Here is a 17732-nt window from a genome sequence, read left to right on the forward strand (position 1 = left end):
TCGGAGACATTAAGTATTCCTTCAATTCCTTGAATGCCGCTTGGCAGTCCTCATCCCACACAAATCCATTGACCTTTCTTAGTGTCTTGAAGAAGGGTAAAGCCTTTTCCGCTAGCTTGGATAGGAATCGACTGAGGGCGGCCAGTCTTCCGGTTAGTTGCTGAACTTCCCGGACTGTGGTGGGCGGTTGCATATCCAAGATAGCCTTTACCTTAGCCGGGTTGGGCTCAATTCCCTTCTTCGTCATCATAAATCCCAAAAACTTCCCGGTCTGTACGGAAAACGTGCATTTTGCCGGGTTTAGACGCAACCGGTAGGTGCGCATCACCTCAAAACATGCTCGAAGATCCCGGGCGTGGTCCATCCGGTCTTTACTTTTGACGAGCATGTCGTCCACATACGCTTCCATCGTTCGACCGAGTTGTCCTTCGAATAAGGCGTTGATCATCCTCTGATATGTGGCCCCGGCACTCCGTAGTCCGAACGGCATGACTCTATAACAGAAGAGCCCATCCGGAGTTACGAAGGACGTTTTGGCTTCATCTTCCTCGGCCATCAAAATCTGATGGTACCCTCTAAATGCGTCCATGAAGCTCATGAGGTCCGCCCCAGCCGTGTCATCGACCATTTGGTGTATACTTGGTAGGGGGTATGGGTCTAACGGGCATGCCTTGTTCAGGTCTGTGTAGTCGATGCACATCCGCCATGTTGGTGGTTTGGGCACTAAAACAACATTGGCGACCCAATCGGGATAAACGATCGGGCGGAGGTGGCCGATCTCGGTGAGGGTTTTGACTTCGCTTCTGACGAATTCCCGGCGGTCATTGGAGAGATGCCTTGTCTTCTGTTTCACCGGCCGTGCTGTCGGACTGACAGCCAATCGGTGGCATATCACTGCCCGGTCTATTCCTGGCATGTCCTCCGGTCCCCACGCAAAGATGTCCGAGAACTCTCTTAGTACGAATAAGACGGCTTCCGTGATCGCCGGGGGGAGCTGCCGTCCAATACGGATCATTCTTTCCGGCCGGTCGGGTTCTATGGGAATCTCTTCGACCTCATCCGATGGTTCCGACTGTTCTTTCCTTTCAGCTTCTGCTTTCTTGGAGATTGAGTTTACTTGGGAGTTCCAGGCCTCCTTTCTGCCGATTGCCTTTTTGTAGCACTTCCGGGCTGATCGGACGTCTCCTCGGATAACCCCTACTCCTTCGGGGGTCGGGAATTTCATGCACAAATGAGGCATGGAGATAATTCCTCTGATCGATATAATCGCCGGCCTCCCTAAGATAGCGTTGTGGACGCATCGAAGGTTGACGACGATGAATTCCATCATGGTTTTGATCGTCCGGGGTCGGCTGCCAATTTCCACCGGCAATGTTATCTTTCCCTTCGGGTGGATAGTATCGCCAGTGAATCCAGATAAGGGAGTCCCGATGGGTGTTAACTCGATCGGTTCTAACTTTAGCTTCTGGAAGACGTCCATGTACAAGACATTAACGCTGCTGCCCGTGTCCACCTTGACACGTTGGACGTCGATCCCCATAATGTCTATCGTGACGACCAATGCTTCAGTGTTGCAATCATCTCCCTCGGGCATATCGCTCGGGGTAAACGTGATTGGTTCTAGCTTTTGTCTCTTCTCATTAGGCTCTCCCGGGCATTGGAACTTCCCTCCGGGCCACCGAATATGACGTGGATGACCTGTTTTCCAGTCGACTGTCGGGGCTCGGTGTCCCGGTCGTGATCTTTGTCTTTTTTGTTCTTGTTCGATTTCTTGAACGGGTTTTTCCAAGACGATTTTTTCTCATCCTTTCTGTTGGTGAACTCAGTGAGCTTTCCCGATCGTAACAACTCCTCTATGACTTGCCTGAGGGTCGTGCAGTCTTCCGTTTCATGCCCTTTGCTGCGATGGTACGCGTAATACTTTGTCTTGTCGCGACCCTCGCGCTGCGGTTCCGGCAGCTGGATCATGTTGCAGGACTGGGCGAATCGAAGGACATCGACTGCCGGTCTGTTCAAGGGGGTAAAGTCGGGTACCCTTCCTCGCCCTCGGCCGGATCTGCCATCCGACCTCCCGTCCTCCTGTCGGCCCTGTTGTTTTCGGCTACTACCGGCCTCTTGTTGGCGCTTGGCGAAATTGGCTTCACCAGCATTAGCGTAGTCAGTCACCCTTCGGATTGCTTCATCGTAGGTAGTTGGAGGGTGTAGGATGAATTCCTGGTATAGGGCCCCAGCACGCAAGTTGGAATACAACACGTTGATCGCTGTCCGGTCGTCGAGGGGTTAGACCTTGCCGATCGCTGCCTTCCATTTGACAAGGAAGTCCGTCAGAGACTCGCCTTCCAGTTGTTTGGCCTTTTCCAGGTAGGTGAAGTGCTTCCGGACTACTTTGGAGGTGGCGAATTTGTGCACGAACCTTTTCACCAACTCCGCAAAACAGGCAATTGAACCGGGCTCCAACGTTTTAAACCAGTCTGCTGCCCTCCCTGTTAGGGTTGAATAAAACGCTCGACACATTACTGCATCGGTTACTCCCATCATCAGCATGTTTCCATAGTAGGAGTTAATGTGCGCTTCCGGGTCTGTTTTTCTGTCGTAGCCTTTATTCCCCGGTATTCGCAAGTCGTGAGGGTAGGGGGGGCTCATTATATCTGCCGTGAAGGGGTTGTGCAGTAGGGGCGCTTCAGGTTCGGACGACCGGTGGCCATGCTCACGCCTCCATCTACTAAATTCCTCCCGGACTTGCTGCAACAGACCCTTAGCTTCGTTCTGCGGATCCTCTCGGTCAGCAGCCCGTCGAGCCATTCTCCTAGACCGGCAGGTTCTAACCTCTCCGGACGCTTCTTGTCGGGGCACTGGGAGGTTTATAGATTCCTCCACATCTTGCCGGGTTTCGACTCGCTGATGTACAGACGGCTGGAGACGAACGAAAGTGCTCACGCGCGCGGGGACTTCTTCAGCACCCCGCTCGTGAGCTGCTCCCGGTCTTAGCCTCGACCGGGCAGGCCGACGCTCGGATTGGGCCCGGCGGAGCTCTGGTGCCGCTGCTGACGCTACTGACTGGCCCGGCTCAGGCGCATTCGGCACATTCGGCATTGGCATCGGCACGTTCGGCATAGGCATGGGCATGTAGGGTTGATAGGCGCCCGGGCCTGGTGGGTACTGGTATTGGGCTCCGAAGAAGCGTTGTGGGCTTTGCCAATACGGGTACGCCGGATCAAACATCCCGGTGCATGCATCGGGTATTGGAGTGGCATTTGTCCGGGGATGCCGGGGAATGCTACTCCTGGCTGGATGAAGTTAACCGGGTCCGGGGTCATCTCCCTGCCCGGTGGTGTATTGAGGTCCATCCGCGGATTCATCTGTGATCGGAGGTCCGATGAGCTCTCTTCGGCTTCCGCATCGTTATTGAAGTCCATGAATGGAAACATTTTCAGGATCGATCTGGTGTTTGCCGAGCGGCTTTCAGTTCGGTCCCCACAGACGGCGCCAAAATGATATTGTTTATACAGAGTGGTATATTTATACGGTGGTAAGCAAGGCTCGGATCTCTCACGTGGGTCAGGAAGGTCCAGTCTTGCCTCGTCCCCCAAAAGTCCCTTCACCAGAGCATTTAATGCGCTATTTATAGGGTCCAAAAGTGGATGGCGCCGGGCCTTCGGCATGTTGGACACGTGGTGAGCATGCACCGGGCGTTACCTGTGGCCGCGTGGCCGCCTGCCACGCGGCGCCTAGGATCTGACTCCTTTTCCTCCAGCCGAGTATTACTAACCGGCCTCCGGCCAGCATCACTCGGCGGGCCGTCCGCCTCCCGGAGGCACCTTTATGCCCAGGGCACGGCCAGGTTTTCCCGGTCGCTCCCGCCCGGGGTGGGCCACTCGGATACCGGGCGTACATCCTTGATCCCGGGCGTATATCCCTATTATATATATATATATATATATATATATATATATATATATATATATATATATATATATATATATATATATATATATATATATATATATATATATATATATATATATAATATATATATATATATATATATATATATATATATATATATATATATATATATATATATATATATATATATATATATATATATATATATATATATATATATATATATATATATATATATATATATATATTATATATATATATATATATATATATGGAATAGGGATGAGTTTTGGTGCTGGGTTGCTCCTAGGTAAAAAAAAATGGGATTAGATCTTAGTCATTGATCAAATCTAGATCAATGGATCAAATAAATGAAAATTAAAAAAAAAAAAGTGCGTCCTCCATTAATGCTCTCATCACAGCACTTGGGATGATAGACAACTAAAGGAATTCATGAAATTGTTTATGAAATTAATAAAAATTCATTTTATTTTATTTTTTCTTAAGAAGGAAAAACAAAGCACCTTAAGAAGGAAAACGACGCACCTTAAGAAGGAAAACAAAGCACCTTAAGAACGAAAACAATGCACCTTAAAAAGGAAACTCACGCACCTAATTAAAACTTTAGACCGACGCATCTTAAGAAGGAAAACCACGCACCTAAAACTTTAGACCGATGCATCTTAAGAAGGAAAACGAACGCACCTAAAGCTTTAGGCTTAAGCACCTTAAGTTTCAACAACTGACACACCTTAAGCATTCAAACCACACACCTTAAGAAGGAAAATCACGCACCCAAAGCTTTGGACCGACATTTAAGTTTCTAACAACTGACGCACCTTAAGCACTCAAACCACACACTTTAAGAAGGAAAACCACGCAGCTAAAGCTTTGGACCGACCCTTAAGTTTCTAACAATTAACGCACCTTAAGCACATAACACAAAAACCACTCACCTTAACAAGGAAAACAACGCACCTTAAATTTGACATAGATGCAAAATTACCAAATTGCCACCGCATTTTTTTTTAATTTTGTTAATCCTGGACGTTGATCTTGACAAGATCAATGGCTCTCATCTCACCCCACAACTGCACCTGACACACACAACCGCACGGGAACCCATTTCTATGTATGTATGTATGAAGGGTGAAAATGAAGATATTTAAAAGAAATACGGCGACATTATGGTAATTTTGTGTTTAAAAGGAGCTCATAGCATATAAAAGGAGAAAGTTTATGTAATTCCACGAAATTGCAATTTCCTCATTTTCATGGAATTAAAATCACATTCCTCCCTTGGGATTTTAATTCCATAGATTTTAGAAAGAAAAAAAAAAGAGATAATGATGAGACAAAATTACCCTTCCCCTTTTTTAACCTAAAATTGATGCCTGACAACAACAATGGGCATTTTGGACTTTATACTACTTATTCACTTTCAATTCCTCCCATGTATACCAAACATTGGAATTGAAATTCCCAGTAATTTTATTCCTGTAAATCAAACACTGAAATTTAAATTCTCACTTTATTTCCATAAATTCATCTCCCATTGAATTGCAATTCCTTTCCCACGTAATTCCCTCCCTCCAACCAAACGCCCTATGGAATTTTCCACAAGGAAAAATTTGAACTTCTCCCAAAAAGGTTGAGTCCCCAACCCCAAGGGTTCCCCTACATCCCGACAGACAGGGTCAAATGCCAGTGCATACAAGAGATCTGTCTACTTTAAACATAATTTCCACAATGTGATTGCTGAAGTTCAAATTTTGATATCTTCTCTCAAATATTGTCTACTAACAGTTGAGTTAAACTTGTGCGCGCGAGTTTTTTGCACTTTTAGTCCCACGACTATAGTGGCACTGGCAGAATTAATCCACGACTTTTGAACCTTGCAATTTTAGTCCACGACTATTGATTTTTTTGCAAAAATGGTCCTTCCGGCCACTTTTCCGTCAAAATTTCACCGGAAAAAAAAAATTCTCTATTTTTAGCTGGGTTAAAATTGACATTTTACTTATCTAAAAAAATTAAAAGAAAAAATTGATATTTGACTACATACAATATTACTGGGCTACATACTACTGCCTCAGGCGGTAGAGTACATGTACCACTCCAATGCTGCTGCCGGATAACCCAACTAGCCTGAGGAACGCCACGACCGCTACGCCGCTTACTGACAGCCCTGCCTGCTCCAAGAACTCCGCCGCCTGGGGCAGTAGTATGTAGCCCAGTAATATTGTATGTAGTCAAATATCAATTTTTTTCTTTTAATTTTTTGAGATAAGTAAAATGTCAATTTTAACCCGGCTAAAAATTGAGAATTTTGTTTTTCCGGTGAAATTTTGACGAAAAAGTGGTCGGAAGGACCATTTTTGCAAAAAAATCAATAGTCGTGGACTAAAATTGCAAGGTTCAAAAGTCATGAATCAATTATGCCAGTGCCACTATAGTAGTGGGACTAAAAGTGCAAAAAACTCTTGTGCGCGCTTAACAATCCTGAACCGACGATCTAGAAGGATGCATGGGGTGCTGCAGGTCGACGAAATTCAAGAGAAGATACGTTGTAAAACACTCAACTTAATAACAGCTAATCAAATAATGGAAGACTTTTCTTTTTCTCAATAGGAAAAGACAGAAAAAAAAATTAAAGGTATATTCCAGCATGAACTTCTTTTGTGGAATATTGGAATTATTGTTAGAAGGGGGAAATTAATCTTTTGACAATATGATTATTATTGACTATTCATAGTCTTTAATTTACTTCTATTCCTTGCTCAATTCAATTTGTGCATTATTAAAATTATTTCTATGAGTGTATTTCACATTTGGTCCATTAACAATGGTAACGTTTTAACTTTTAATTACTGATTTTGATTTATTTAACCTTTTGTACTTAACATTTAAAATCCATTCACTTTTAGTTAGTTCAAATTACTTTTAAATGTAACCGAGTGAGGTTTGATAAAATTTCCACGAACTGACTGGATTTCCCGACGGATATGATCAGATTAAAAAAAAAAAAAAAAAAAAAAAAAACGTGGTGATGACATTTTGTAATTATTATCAATTTTTACTATATAAACTTGAACGCTTAAATATGCAATCTTTAACGACTAACCTTCCACGAGTCCTTGAGAACCAATCTCATACATTAAAAAATAAATCTATGGATGAGATTAATTGGGGATTAAAAACGCGCGTGTGCATATTAGGAATTATGATGTGTACGTGTATATTAAGCCTATGTGCATATTAAGCATGTGTTGTATGCAACATATGGACATGCTTAATATGTACACATCATAATGTCTAATATGTACACATGCATTTTTAATCTCCCAATTAATCATATATGTAGATCTATTTTTTAAATGGATGAGATTGGTTCTCATGCACTCATGAGGAGGTTGGTTCTAATATGATCTCTAATATATATGGGATCAAATGTGGACAAGCCTCCAAGTGTGAGCGTGCGGATAAGTATGGTCCGTGAGTCCGTCCATCTAAATAAGATTAAAGACTGAAAGTTAATGCAAAGGAGAAAATGCGATGACATTTTTATATTTTTCTGTAATTATGATTATGCATTTCAAATGTTTGACGGTGCATTTAGAAACTCATGCATGTGATGACACAACGGAGGAAGGTGATGTGAATTAGGAAGTTCCTTCCGTCTTCCATGCATTCGAAGCATTTCTAAATGCATTGTCAATCATTTCTAAATGCACTGTCAAACATTTCTAAATGCGCAATCGTAATGACACAATGGAAGAATGTGATGGGAATTATGTAGTGTCTTCAATACACTCAAAACATTTTCAAACGCACAACCGTCAAGCATTTCTAAATACATAAGTATTACAAAAAATTATAAAAATACCATTGCGTTTTTTCCCATTTTCATTAATTTGTAGCCTTTGATCATGTTTAAAAGGATGGACTAGATTTTTCCAAACATCCACACCTGAGATGCTCTCTGCGCCTGAACCCGGCTACATATATATATATATATATATATATATATATATATATATATATATATATATATATATATATATATATATATATATATATATATATATATAGAATCCGGATCAGGTGAGGACCTAATCTTAGATGAGGACGTGAGGACTAATCTTGTGCATTTGTTTTTTTATTTGGATGGTCCAGATTTGAGTTCTTGAGATGACATGGATTGATCTTTTTTGTTAAAGTGGGATAATAGAGTCTTTTTCTATTTTTTTTAAGTGTGAACGCATGTATAATCCTTGGCCAAATTGGTTTCCTATTTTCTTGGATCATCACCGTTGCAATTTGGAGCTGCGATTTCTTCATCATTGATTGAGTGTTCGCTCATGCAAACTAATCAGTATTTTTTATTTTTTTTCTCTTGTTCTTTTGAGTATAATATTGTCTATATTTGGATTGTCGTGTATATGTATAAATGCCTGGGTAGTACGATTGTGCATTCGTGTGTGCTGATTGTGCAACCTAGTGTTGTAAGTTGTGCACTATAGGCTAGGGAGTTGTGCATTATAGTACAAAGTTCAATGCATCGTAGAACATTGGATGTTCACTGTATGATTTTTTGGCGGGAATGCACAACAATGAAGTTATTGATGCACAACACTCAGTATAGGAATGCACAATATTTTGTATAGGAATGCACATCTTTTAATAAGACTGATTTACCCTAAATTTATATATTTTAATATTTTAAAGGGATTTGTTTTCTTAATCCGTGTGATTTGTTTCTTTTAATCTCAATCATACATCATTCTGATTTAATGGTCTAGATTAGTCCTCACGTCCTCACCTAAGATTAGGTCCTCACCTGATCCGGACCCTATATATATATATATATATATATATATATATATATATATGGGTTGAGTTCACATGAGGACTGAAATACATAGAGGACTGTGTGGACCAAATTGTGGCACACGACTACATCAGGCCATACACACAACATATAGAGTAATGGCACACGTCATATTAGTCCTCACAGTTCTCTATAAAATACCGATCCTCATTTGAACTCAAGTATATATATATATATATATATATATATATATATATATATATATATATATATATATATAGTTGAATTGGTAATAAATGGTGTATCTGAATTTACAGTCTCACAGAGCAATTTTCAGGAGTCGTTGAGCTTTCATTGTGGCTGTCCTAGCCGGTAGAGTACATCTTCCCAACTTCCAACCAAATTAATTCATTATAATACTCCGATGACACATAAATGCATAATAATAATAATAATAATAATAATAATAATAATAATAATAATAATAATAATAATAATAATAATAATAATAATTCAAACAGTCCAGATCAGACTTTTTCGGCAAGTTGACTAATTAAATTACGTAATGTAGGTAATTGTTAGGTTGGATTACATTTATATATGCAGTTACAGACAAGTCAATCCAAGAGAACGAAATATATAAATACGCCGAAAGAGGTACTGAGTGGGTGACTGAGTGGGCGAACGTGTGAAATATAATTATTGTACCTGAAGATGATAAGTTTTTGTCAATCCCTTTTGGTTGAGTCAGTCGCACATGGTCTTTCTAATATCATTTATCTCTCTTGTATGGTACTGATTTATTTATTTGTGCTAACTTTGATGATTTTGGTGAATTATTTTTGTAAGTAATGTATTCAAGATAAATATAATTTTGAGATAAGATAAATATAATTAGGTAATTGATTTAATATTAATACTTAACGGTGTAAGGACAATTTGGCTTGAAAAAAATTAAAATACAATTTTTTTATTATCGCAATGTGTAACTTGACAAGTATAAAAAATACAAACATAATTCAATGATATAACTTACATTGACTCTTATAAGTTATATATATATATATATATATATATATATATATATATATGTATGTGTGTGTTCGATATTAAATTAAAGGCTATGTGAAAAGTCATTGGTCTCGGATAAATAGAGACATTGTGTTGCATGACTGGCTAAAAACTAATTGACCCGCATACACATAGCATAAACATAACATTTTAGTTGAAATGGAACACATCCTTCATTTAATATTATAATTTTAGTTGAGATAGATGAATGGATCTCTTGTACACACATGAAGACTAGGATTACCGGTAAGTTAATTGCGTGACTCGTGATTTTTTTCATAGTGGCTCTAGAGTTGAGGTCCTATGAGTTTAGGATTAATATAATCCAGTAAAGCTAGATCACCTAAGTCTAAAAAAAAAACGACAAATATATTGAAGAAAATAAAATTGTCTATCTATAATAACGTAATGTGTGTGTGTGTCTATATATATATATATATATATATATATATATATATATATATATATATATATATGCACACACACACTAGACATGCACAAGAGAAAATGATGATAAGTTGCAAGCTATACAAAATATACTCAAACTCTACTTGTGAATAGTCATAATTGTCTTCCCAATAAGTAGAAAATTGAGGAATGACACCTCGAAGCTTGTCCCGTGACAATGACTAAAGACACAATGTCAAATTAAAGCTTGTAAAGATTACTACAATCTAATATCATCTTTGTTAATTGTTAGTAGAAATAAAATGCACTTGCAAATCCTTGGACGCAATCTTTGCTTTTACGGTTAAGCATGAAATATATATATATATATATATATATATATATATATATATATATTAGTTGAGATAGGGAAACACATATATTTTCCAATTTGATATCAGATTAAGCAAAAGGTCTGATCAGACATATTGTGTTTGTATTTATTTATTAGAATGACTTTTAGTCGTTACAAGATGTGTATTATGCTATAGACACACGTCTAATGATAATTTCCACACATTTTGGGCTGATATAGCGAATTTAGGTAGTTATAACAAACTCTGATCCATGTATCTTGTGAAGTAGGTAAGATGTGTTTGTCTTTATGGTCCTTTGTCAGCTAGGACCACAGGACGAAGTTTACCCAGTGCACACCCTCAGATATTGGCTATGTATTTCCCTTATCACAAGATGAAGTTTACCCAGTGCATGCACACTGTCAGATAGTAACGAGTTAAAACACCAAACTCGATCACATGCATGTGCATGAAAATTGATAAAATTCACATGTGACCGATAAACATAAAATGATATCAAGTCAAATAAGTAGATACAAAATTATTGTAAGCGGATATTATTCTACTTCCTTGTCGTAATATTACATGCAATTGCATACGTCTTTCAATTAAAAATTGAGTAATATAATAAATAAAACCCCCTTTATAAACCCTAGTCAACGAAATTATTATAAATTAAACAAAGTACCTCTAGAAGGGTTGAACAGTACATTAAATTTATTCAATGAGCGTTGAATGCTGGTTTGATAATTAACGAATCAGATCGAAGTTGTCACATTTTTTACTAGATCTTCCTTAATTTGTGACCTAGAAAATGTTTTTTTTTTCCTTCTAACTGTATAGTTTACAGAAGTTTAAGGTTGGAGCCAGGATATATATAATTTGATTTATGGGAAATCCCGTAATTTTTTTTTTTTTTTTTGGTGAAAGGAAATTCCGTAATTGTTATTTAATTTGAAGATGTTTTCTTGATGAAATTCGTCTTGTAATCTCAGTCAATAAAAGATCACAAAAAAGTAAACGAGCTTAAATTATTCATAGTTAACCGACTCAAATCAAGAAGTTCATCATTGTTCCCAAACTTTTGGCTGTATTTGCAAATAATTAAAGGAAATAATGTTCATTACAATTTATTACAAAGTTCAACAAATTATTTATTAATTAGAAGCATCAATCCTAGCCTCCTAGGTAATGATAGTGATTAACTAATGATCTTTAAGAAATGGTTCCTTACAGACTCATAGACAGTATTACTCCCACCATATAACCTACATTGATTATGTGAAAGATGAAAAAAAAAAAAAAAAAAAAAAAAAAAGTAAACTATCCTTTAAAACGAGTATTACTGCACATACATTTTAACTTTCCTAGATAGACTCTGCTCTTAACTTTTTAAATTTTACCCATTTTTACTCTCTAATTTAATTTCAACTAGTAATTCACCCACGCAATGCACGAAAAAAAAATGATGTTATTATAAATATAAATAAAAAATAAAAAATTATTTTAAATTGTTTAAAATAATAATATTTTTGAGCTTCCATCGGTCAAGTATTTATTATTTTTATAGAATACAAAATTACAATTAAAATTAAAATTTTGTATGGTTAATATAATCTCTAATTATGTACATATTCAAATAAATTTATAGAGAGAATTTACATAATTACATTGATTTATTCTTAATTGTATTTCATCTATATTATAATTTTCACAATACGAATAATAACTAAGATAATTACATTTAGAAAGCAAATTTCAAATTTTGTATGAGTAAATTTAAAATAAATGTAATCCTTTGTTATGGGGGAGAAAAAAATAGCTATTTTATTTTTCAAATGTTGTGCTTTATATATATATATATATAAATATATATATATATATATATATATATATAAATATATATATATATATATATATATATATATATATATATATATATATATATATATATATATATATATATATATATATATATATATATATATATATATAGTAAAGGATGTTGTGGCTATTTAATAATAATAATAAGGATAGAGATAATAATTATAACAATAATTATTCACCAAAATAATAATTGTAACATTAATTACTTCCCAAACCATATAGCTTTATTATAGTTAAGATGTCATAATTTATATTTATATTCTTTTATTCTACCAATAAAATTATCGCAAACTATGCCGTGGACAGGTACTCACCTTGCAAGGTGGGCATAGTTCCACAACGGCACCGTTCTAATTATTAAAAAAAATATTTATTTTTCACTTGTCGTTAATGGCGTTTCTCTCTTCGCAATCACACAGTTTATAAATTATGAAACTACTGTATTTAAATTATGAATCTACAATATAAAAGTTCTGAATCTACAGTATTAAGTTTGTGAACATGTGATAGAGCTATATGTTCATAATTTTATAAAAATATGTTCATAATTATAGAGTTATATGTTCATAATTTTCGATGTTCATATATCTAATTGTTGAACTTTGTATTCACAAATCACACAACTATATGTTCATAATTTGATAACTATACAGTTAGAAATTATAAATCTATAATACATAAATTATAAATTTACAGTACAGGTATTATGAATCTGCAGTATAGAAATTATGAATATACTGTATAGAAATTATGAATCTACTGTATTTAAATTATGAATCTACGGTTTAGAAATTATGAATCTACAGTATAAAAATTATAAATCTACAACCGTGTTCAGCTTGCAAGGTGGGCACGGTTCCACAGCATAACGCTCCTAAAATTATACATATAACAAGTGTTTTACTCCTCAAAAATACATTTACCATTTCCGTGTTGGTAAATTCTTTTTTCCCTCCTGAATTTCCCCTGTCAATGTGACTTCCATTCATTGGATATTCAGGGAACAGAACCGAGTTCTTGAATTTCCCCTGCCAATGTGACTTCCATTCATTGGATATTCAGGGAACAGAATCGAGTGACTGATTGTTTGGCTAAGGTCATCCACATTAGTGGATTTTGGACCTTTTTTTTTTTTTGGCAAAGTGAGTGATGTGGAGGTGAGAGAGGGAAGAAAGAGAAGAAATGGGGTCCTCCTGCAAGTGAGATATTTTGTGGACCCACCTAGGAGAGAGAAAAGTTAGAGAGAGTTGGCAGCGCGCGTTATACTTGCTGTCAGATTGTAGTTTTTTATTTTCTTCTTCTTCTCTTTCCTTACCTCTTTCCTAGTTGACACCTTAAAAAACAATCCAAAAGCCTCACTATTGAGGATGTCATAATTAATTAACAAGCCTTAGCTCATGTTCGTGGTATGAGTGTGATTAACCAATCAATGAATGATGTTCTAGGGATGTTAAATGAGGATATTCTTGGGATCACTCAAGCTCATATACTATTTATAGAGATGACTAATTGGGGTTTTGCCCTCCTCAAAAAAAAAAAAAAAATAGTTAATCAAATATTATCAAGTCAAGGAGGTGAAATTTGGAGAAAAAATATAGGTGGGGGAATAGCATTACATGCACATTTACACTTTCGTTTTATATACTTCTGTACCGTTGGACTGTTGGGTATACCCAATGGGAAACTTGGAAAGATAGTCATAAATCAACGCACATTGAATCAAGCTATGTACCGGGTCAATAGCCAAAATTATTGGCTATTGATTTTGCTTTGTTTTCTACTTTTCTTACTCAAAAAAAAAAAAAAAAAAAAAAACACACACACACACACAAAACAAAACAAAAACAAAAAAAAAACAAATTAGTGTTAATTAATTATCTTTTACTTTAATGATGTAAGAGATATTTTGATCATCCTCCACATAGAAAATAAAATAATGGTTTACCTTTGTACATTATTCTCGAATAGTAGTTACATGTTTTCTTTATTATCAAAAAGAGAGTCATGATATTTATTTAATACTCCCTTCGTCTTATTTTATATGTCTGTTTCGGTTAATGAGACTTGACTAGAGTTATTTTTAATTCAAATTTTTACAATGTTGAGTTCAATATTAGTATATTAAATTTATGTATTTAGAAATTACATTAAAAGTACTATTAAACACATAAAATTAAATTTAAAAATAATTAAAAATACTAAAATAGTAAGCAAAGAAGAAAAAGTTAATTTCCCTAATGAGTAATGAATAGTAAATTAGACAGGTAAATTAATGGAACATAGGGAATATGTAATTGATGACTATAATTGTATCCATAGTGATGATAACATAAAAGTGAGTCCTATTCTGGGCAAAAGAATGTCCTATTGTTAAAAAAACAAAAAAAAAACAAAAAAAAAAAAAAAAAAACAACAACAAAATTAATGCGATGGATTTTTATTTTTATTTTTGGTCAGATCACGGGGTGTCTTGAGCCAGCCCTAACTGTAGGAGACACTTTTAATGGATATATTTACAATGAGCAAATTTCACATTGATTCTCAATATTTTCATTTATTTACCACAATCAATATTTTATTTTAATTTCGGTTATTCCGATGAGGATTGTATATTCAACGTAAAACAATAATAGTCTGAACAATAACAATATAAGGAGATAAGTAAAGAGTCCTAGCCAACTACTAATACAAGAGTCCTAACACTCCCCCTCAAGCTCAAGGTGGAGCAGTCGAAATGTTGAGCTTGTCACGAAGAAGAGAGAATCGAGTCGACGCAAGTGGCTTGGTAAAAATATCAGCAATCTGATCCTTCGTGGAAATAAAGTGAACCTGAATTTCCTTTTTGGCGACCTTGTCTCGGACAAAGTGATAGTCAATTTCCACATGCTTAGTCCGAGCATGGAAAACCGGATTGGCACACAGGTACGTAGCACCCAAGTTGTCACACCATAGACTAGGCGGAGAAGCTGGAGAGAAACCGATTTCCTTAAGCAGAGAAACAAGCCACGTCACCTCAGCCGCCATATTAGCTAAGGCCTTATATTATGCCTCAGTAGAAGAACGCGCCACAGTGCGTTGCTTCCGGCACGACCACGAGATTAGATTAGAGCCCAAAAATATTGCAAAACCACTGGTGGACTTCCTATCATCCGGACTACCAGCCCAATCCGAATCAGAAAACACATGCAGCGAGGTAGATAAAGACTTCCGAACACACAGCCCCATGCCAAGAGTGCCTTTCACATAACGCAACACCCGCTTCATCATAGACCAATCGGCAGTAGAAGGAGCCTGCATGCGTTGACATAGCCGGTTGACTGCAAAAGACAAATCAGGACGAGTCACCGTTAAGTACTGCAAAGCACCAGCTAGCCCATGATAGTGCGTAGGATCAGCAAAGAGAGCAACATCACCGTCCTCAGAGCGGGCAACCGAGATCGGGGTAGAAACCGGCTTACAGTCAACCATCCCTGCACGCTTGAGAATATCCTGAACATAACGGCACTGAGACAAAAGAATACCATCAGAAATAGAGACAGTCTCAATCCCTAGAAAAAAAGATGGGAGCCCCATATCTCGAATTTTAAACTCCTGAGCAAGCTGATCCACCAGTCCAGTAACTCGGCTAGAATCCGAGCCCATGACAAGGATGTCATCGACATAAACCAGAAAATAAAGCTGCACACCATGATCATAATAAATGAACAAAGACACGTCAGTCTTCGATGGAGTAAAGCCAACAGAAAGAAGAAAGTTATGTATTCGGGTAAACCATGCACGCGGGGCTTGCTTAAGCCCATACAAAGAGCACTGCAGATGACAAACATGAGTAGGAACTGACTTGTCCTCGTATCCCGGAGGCTGACGCATGTACACTGTCTCAGCCAAACGCCCACTAAGGAAGGCGTTGTGCACATCCAGCTGCCGAATACACCAATCACGAGAATAGGCCAAAGAAAGCAAAAGACGAACCGTGGTGGGCTTAACAACCGGACTGAACGTCTCAAAGAAATCCTTGCCCGCAATCTGATTAAAGCCCTTGGCAACTATCCGGGCCTTGTGTCGCTCAACAGATCCATCAGCATTCCTCTTGACACGGAATACCCACTTGCAGCCCACAACATTCATCCCTGGAGTATAGGGAACAAGCTGCCAGGTCTGATTTTGAAGCAAAGCATTAAACTCAGCATCCATGGCCTCACGCCACTCTGGATGCTTGACTGCCTGGGAGTAACACGTGGGCTCAGGTGGATCAACAGTAGACACCAACGCCACATGCTCCTATGGACCCCGGCTTCGTGTGGCCATAGCATGAGAACGAGGACCAACCACCTTAGTCCCACGGCGAGGAAGACCACGAGCCGGCCTACCACGAACAGAAACTGTCTGCTCACTAGACACAGAGTCAGCCGGTACCGGATCCGAATCCACAACCTGTTTCTCAAAATCACTAACCACCACCTCGGTAGTAGGAGGAGGCACAGAAACAACTGGAGCAACACCCCAAGGAGCAGCCGGGGGCCGAGAAACCACCTGCGAAGAAATAGAGCCAGCAAAAGGAAACACGGACTCATCAAATCGCACATGGCGACAGATAAAGACCTTATTAGTGTTAGGATTCAGACAACGATAGCCTCGAAAAGAGTCAGGATAACCTAGGAAAACACAGGGAGACGAACGATATTCCAATTTATTACGATTATAGGGACGTAACAAAGGAAAACACGGACAGCCAAAAACACGCAAGAAAGAATAAGAGGGAGGCAAACGATGTAGCCGAAAATGAGGAGACTCATCGTTCAACACACGAGTCGGCATCTTGTTAATCAAGTAAACTGCAGTCTCAAACGCATAATCCCAAAAACGAGAGGGAATAGACGCATGAGCCATCAAAGCCAACCCAGTTTCAACTATATGCCGATGACGGCGTTCTACCCGACCATTCTGCTCATGAGTATACGCACAGGACTGCCTGTGACGAATACCGAGCGACTCGAAAGTAGAGTGGAGCTTTTTGTACTCTCCCCCTAGATCAGACTGAATAGACACGATTTTGTGGGAATATGACCGCTCAACTAGTGACCGAAACCGTTCAAATATAGAATAAATATCCGTTTTCGCACGCATAGGATAAAACCACACATAACGCGTAAAATCATCCACGAATAGAACAAAATAGCGAAAACCATTAACAGAGTACACAGGCGCCGGGCCCCAAATATCAGTATATATAAGTTCTAATACTCGAGTACTTTTAGTCTCAACACGAGGTAAAGAAAAACGGGAAGACTTCC

At 37.9% G+C, this 17732-nt stretch overlaps 1 protein-coding gene across 1 annotated transcript; it reads right to left on the reverse strand.

Annotated features, from left to right (window-relative positions):
• Positions 1-15480: 15480 nt before the first annotated feature.
• On the reverse strand, positions 15481-16632 carry LOC109176385 (uncharacterized mitochondrial protein AtMg00810-like). Its single transcript, XM_019325822.1, has one exon. The coding sequence runs from the start codon at positions 16630-16632 to the stop codon at positions 15481-15483; it is 1152 nt and encodes a 383-aa protein (XP_019181367.1).
• Between the last annotated feature and the right edge of the window lie 1100 nt (positions 16633-17732).

The sequence above is a fragment of the Ipomoea nil genome, unplaced genomic scaffold, assembly GCF_001879475.1.
Source record: "Ipomoea nil cultivar Tokyo-kokei standard unplaced genomic scaffold, Asagao_1.1 scaffold0706, whole genome shotgun sequence".
In the NCBI taxonomy this organism is placed as follows: domain Eukaryota; kingdom Viridiplantae; phylum Streptophyta; class Magnoliopsida; order Solanales; family Convolvulaceae; genus Ipomoea; species Ipomoea nil.

What these genes read in the sequence shown, in the direction of transcription:
- LOC109176385 (XM_019325822.1), bottom strand. Translation starts at nt 16,632, where the DNA reads ATGGATGCTGAGTTTAATGCTTTGCTTCAAAATCAGACCTGGCAGCTT.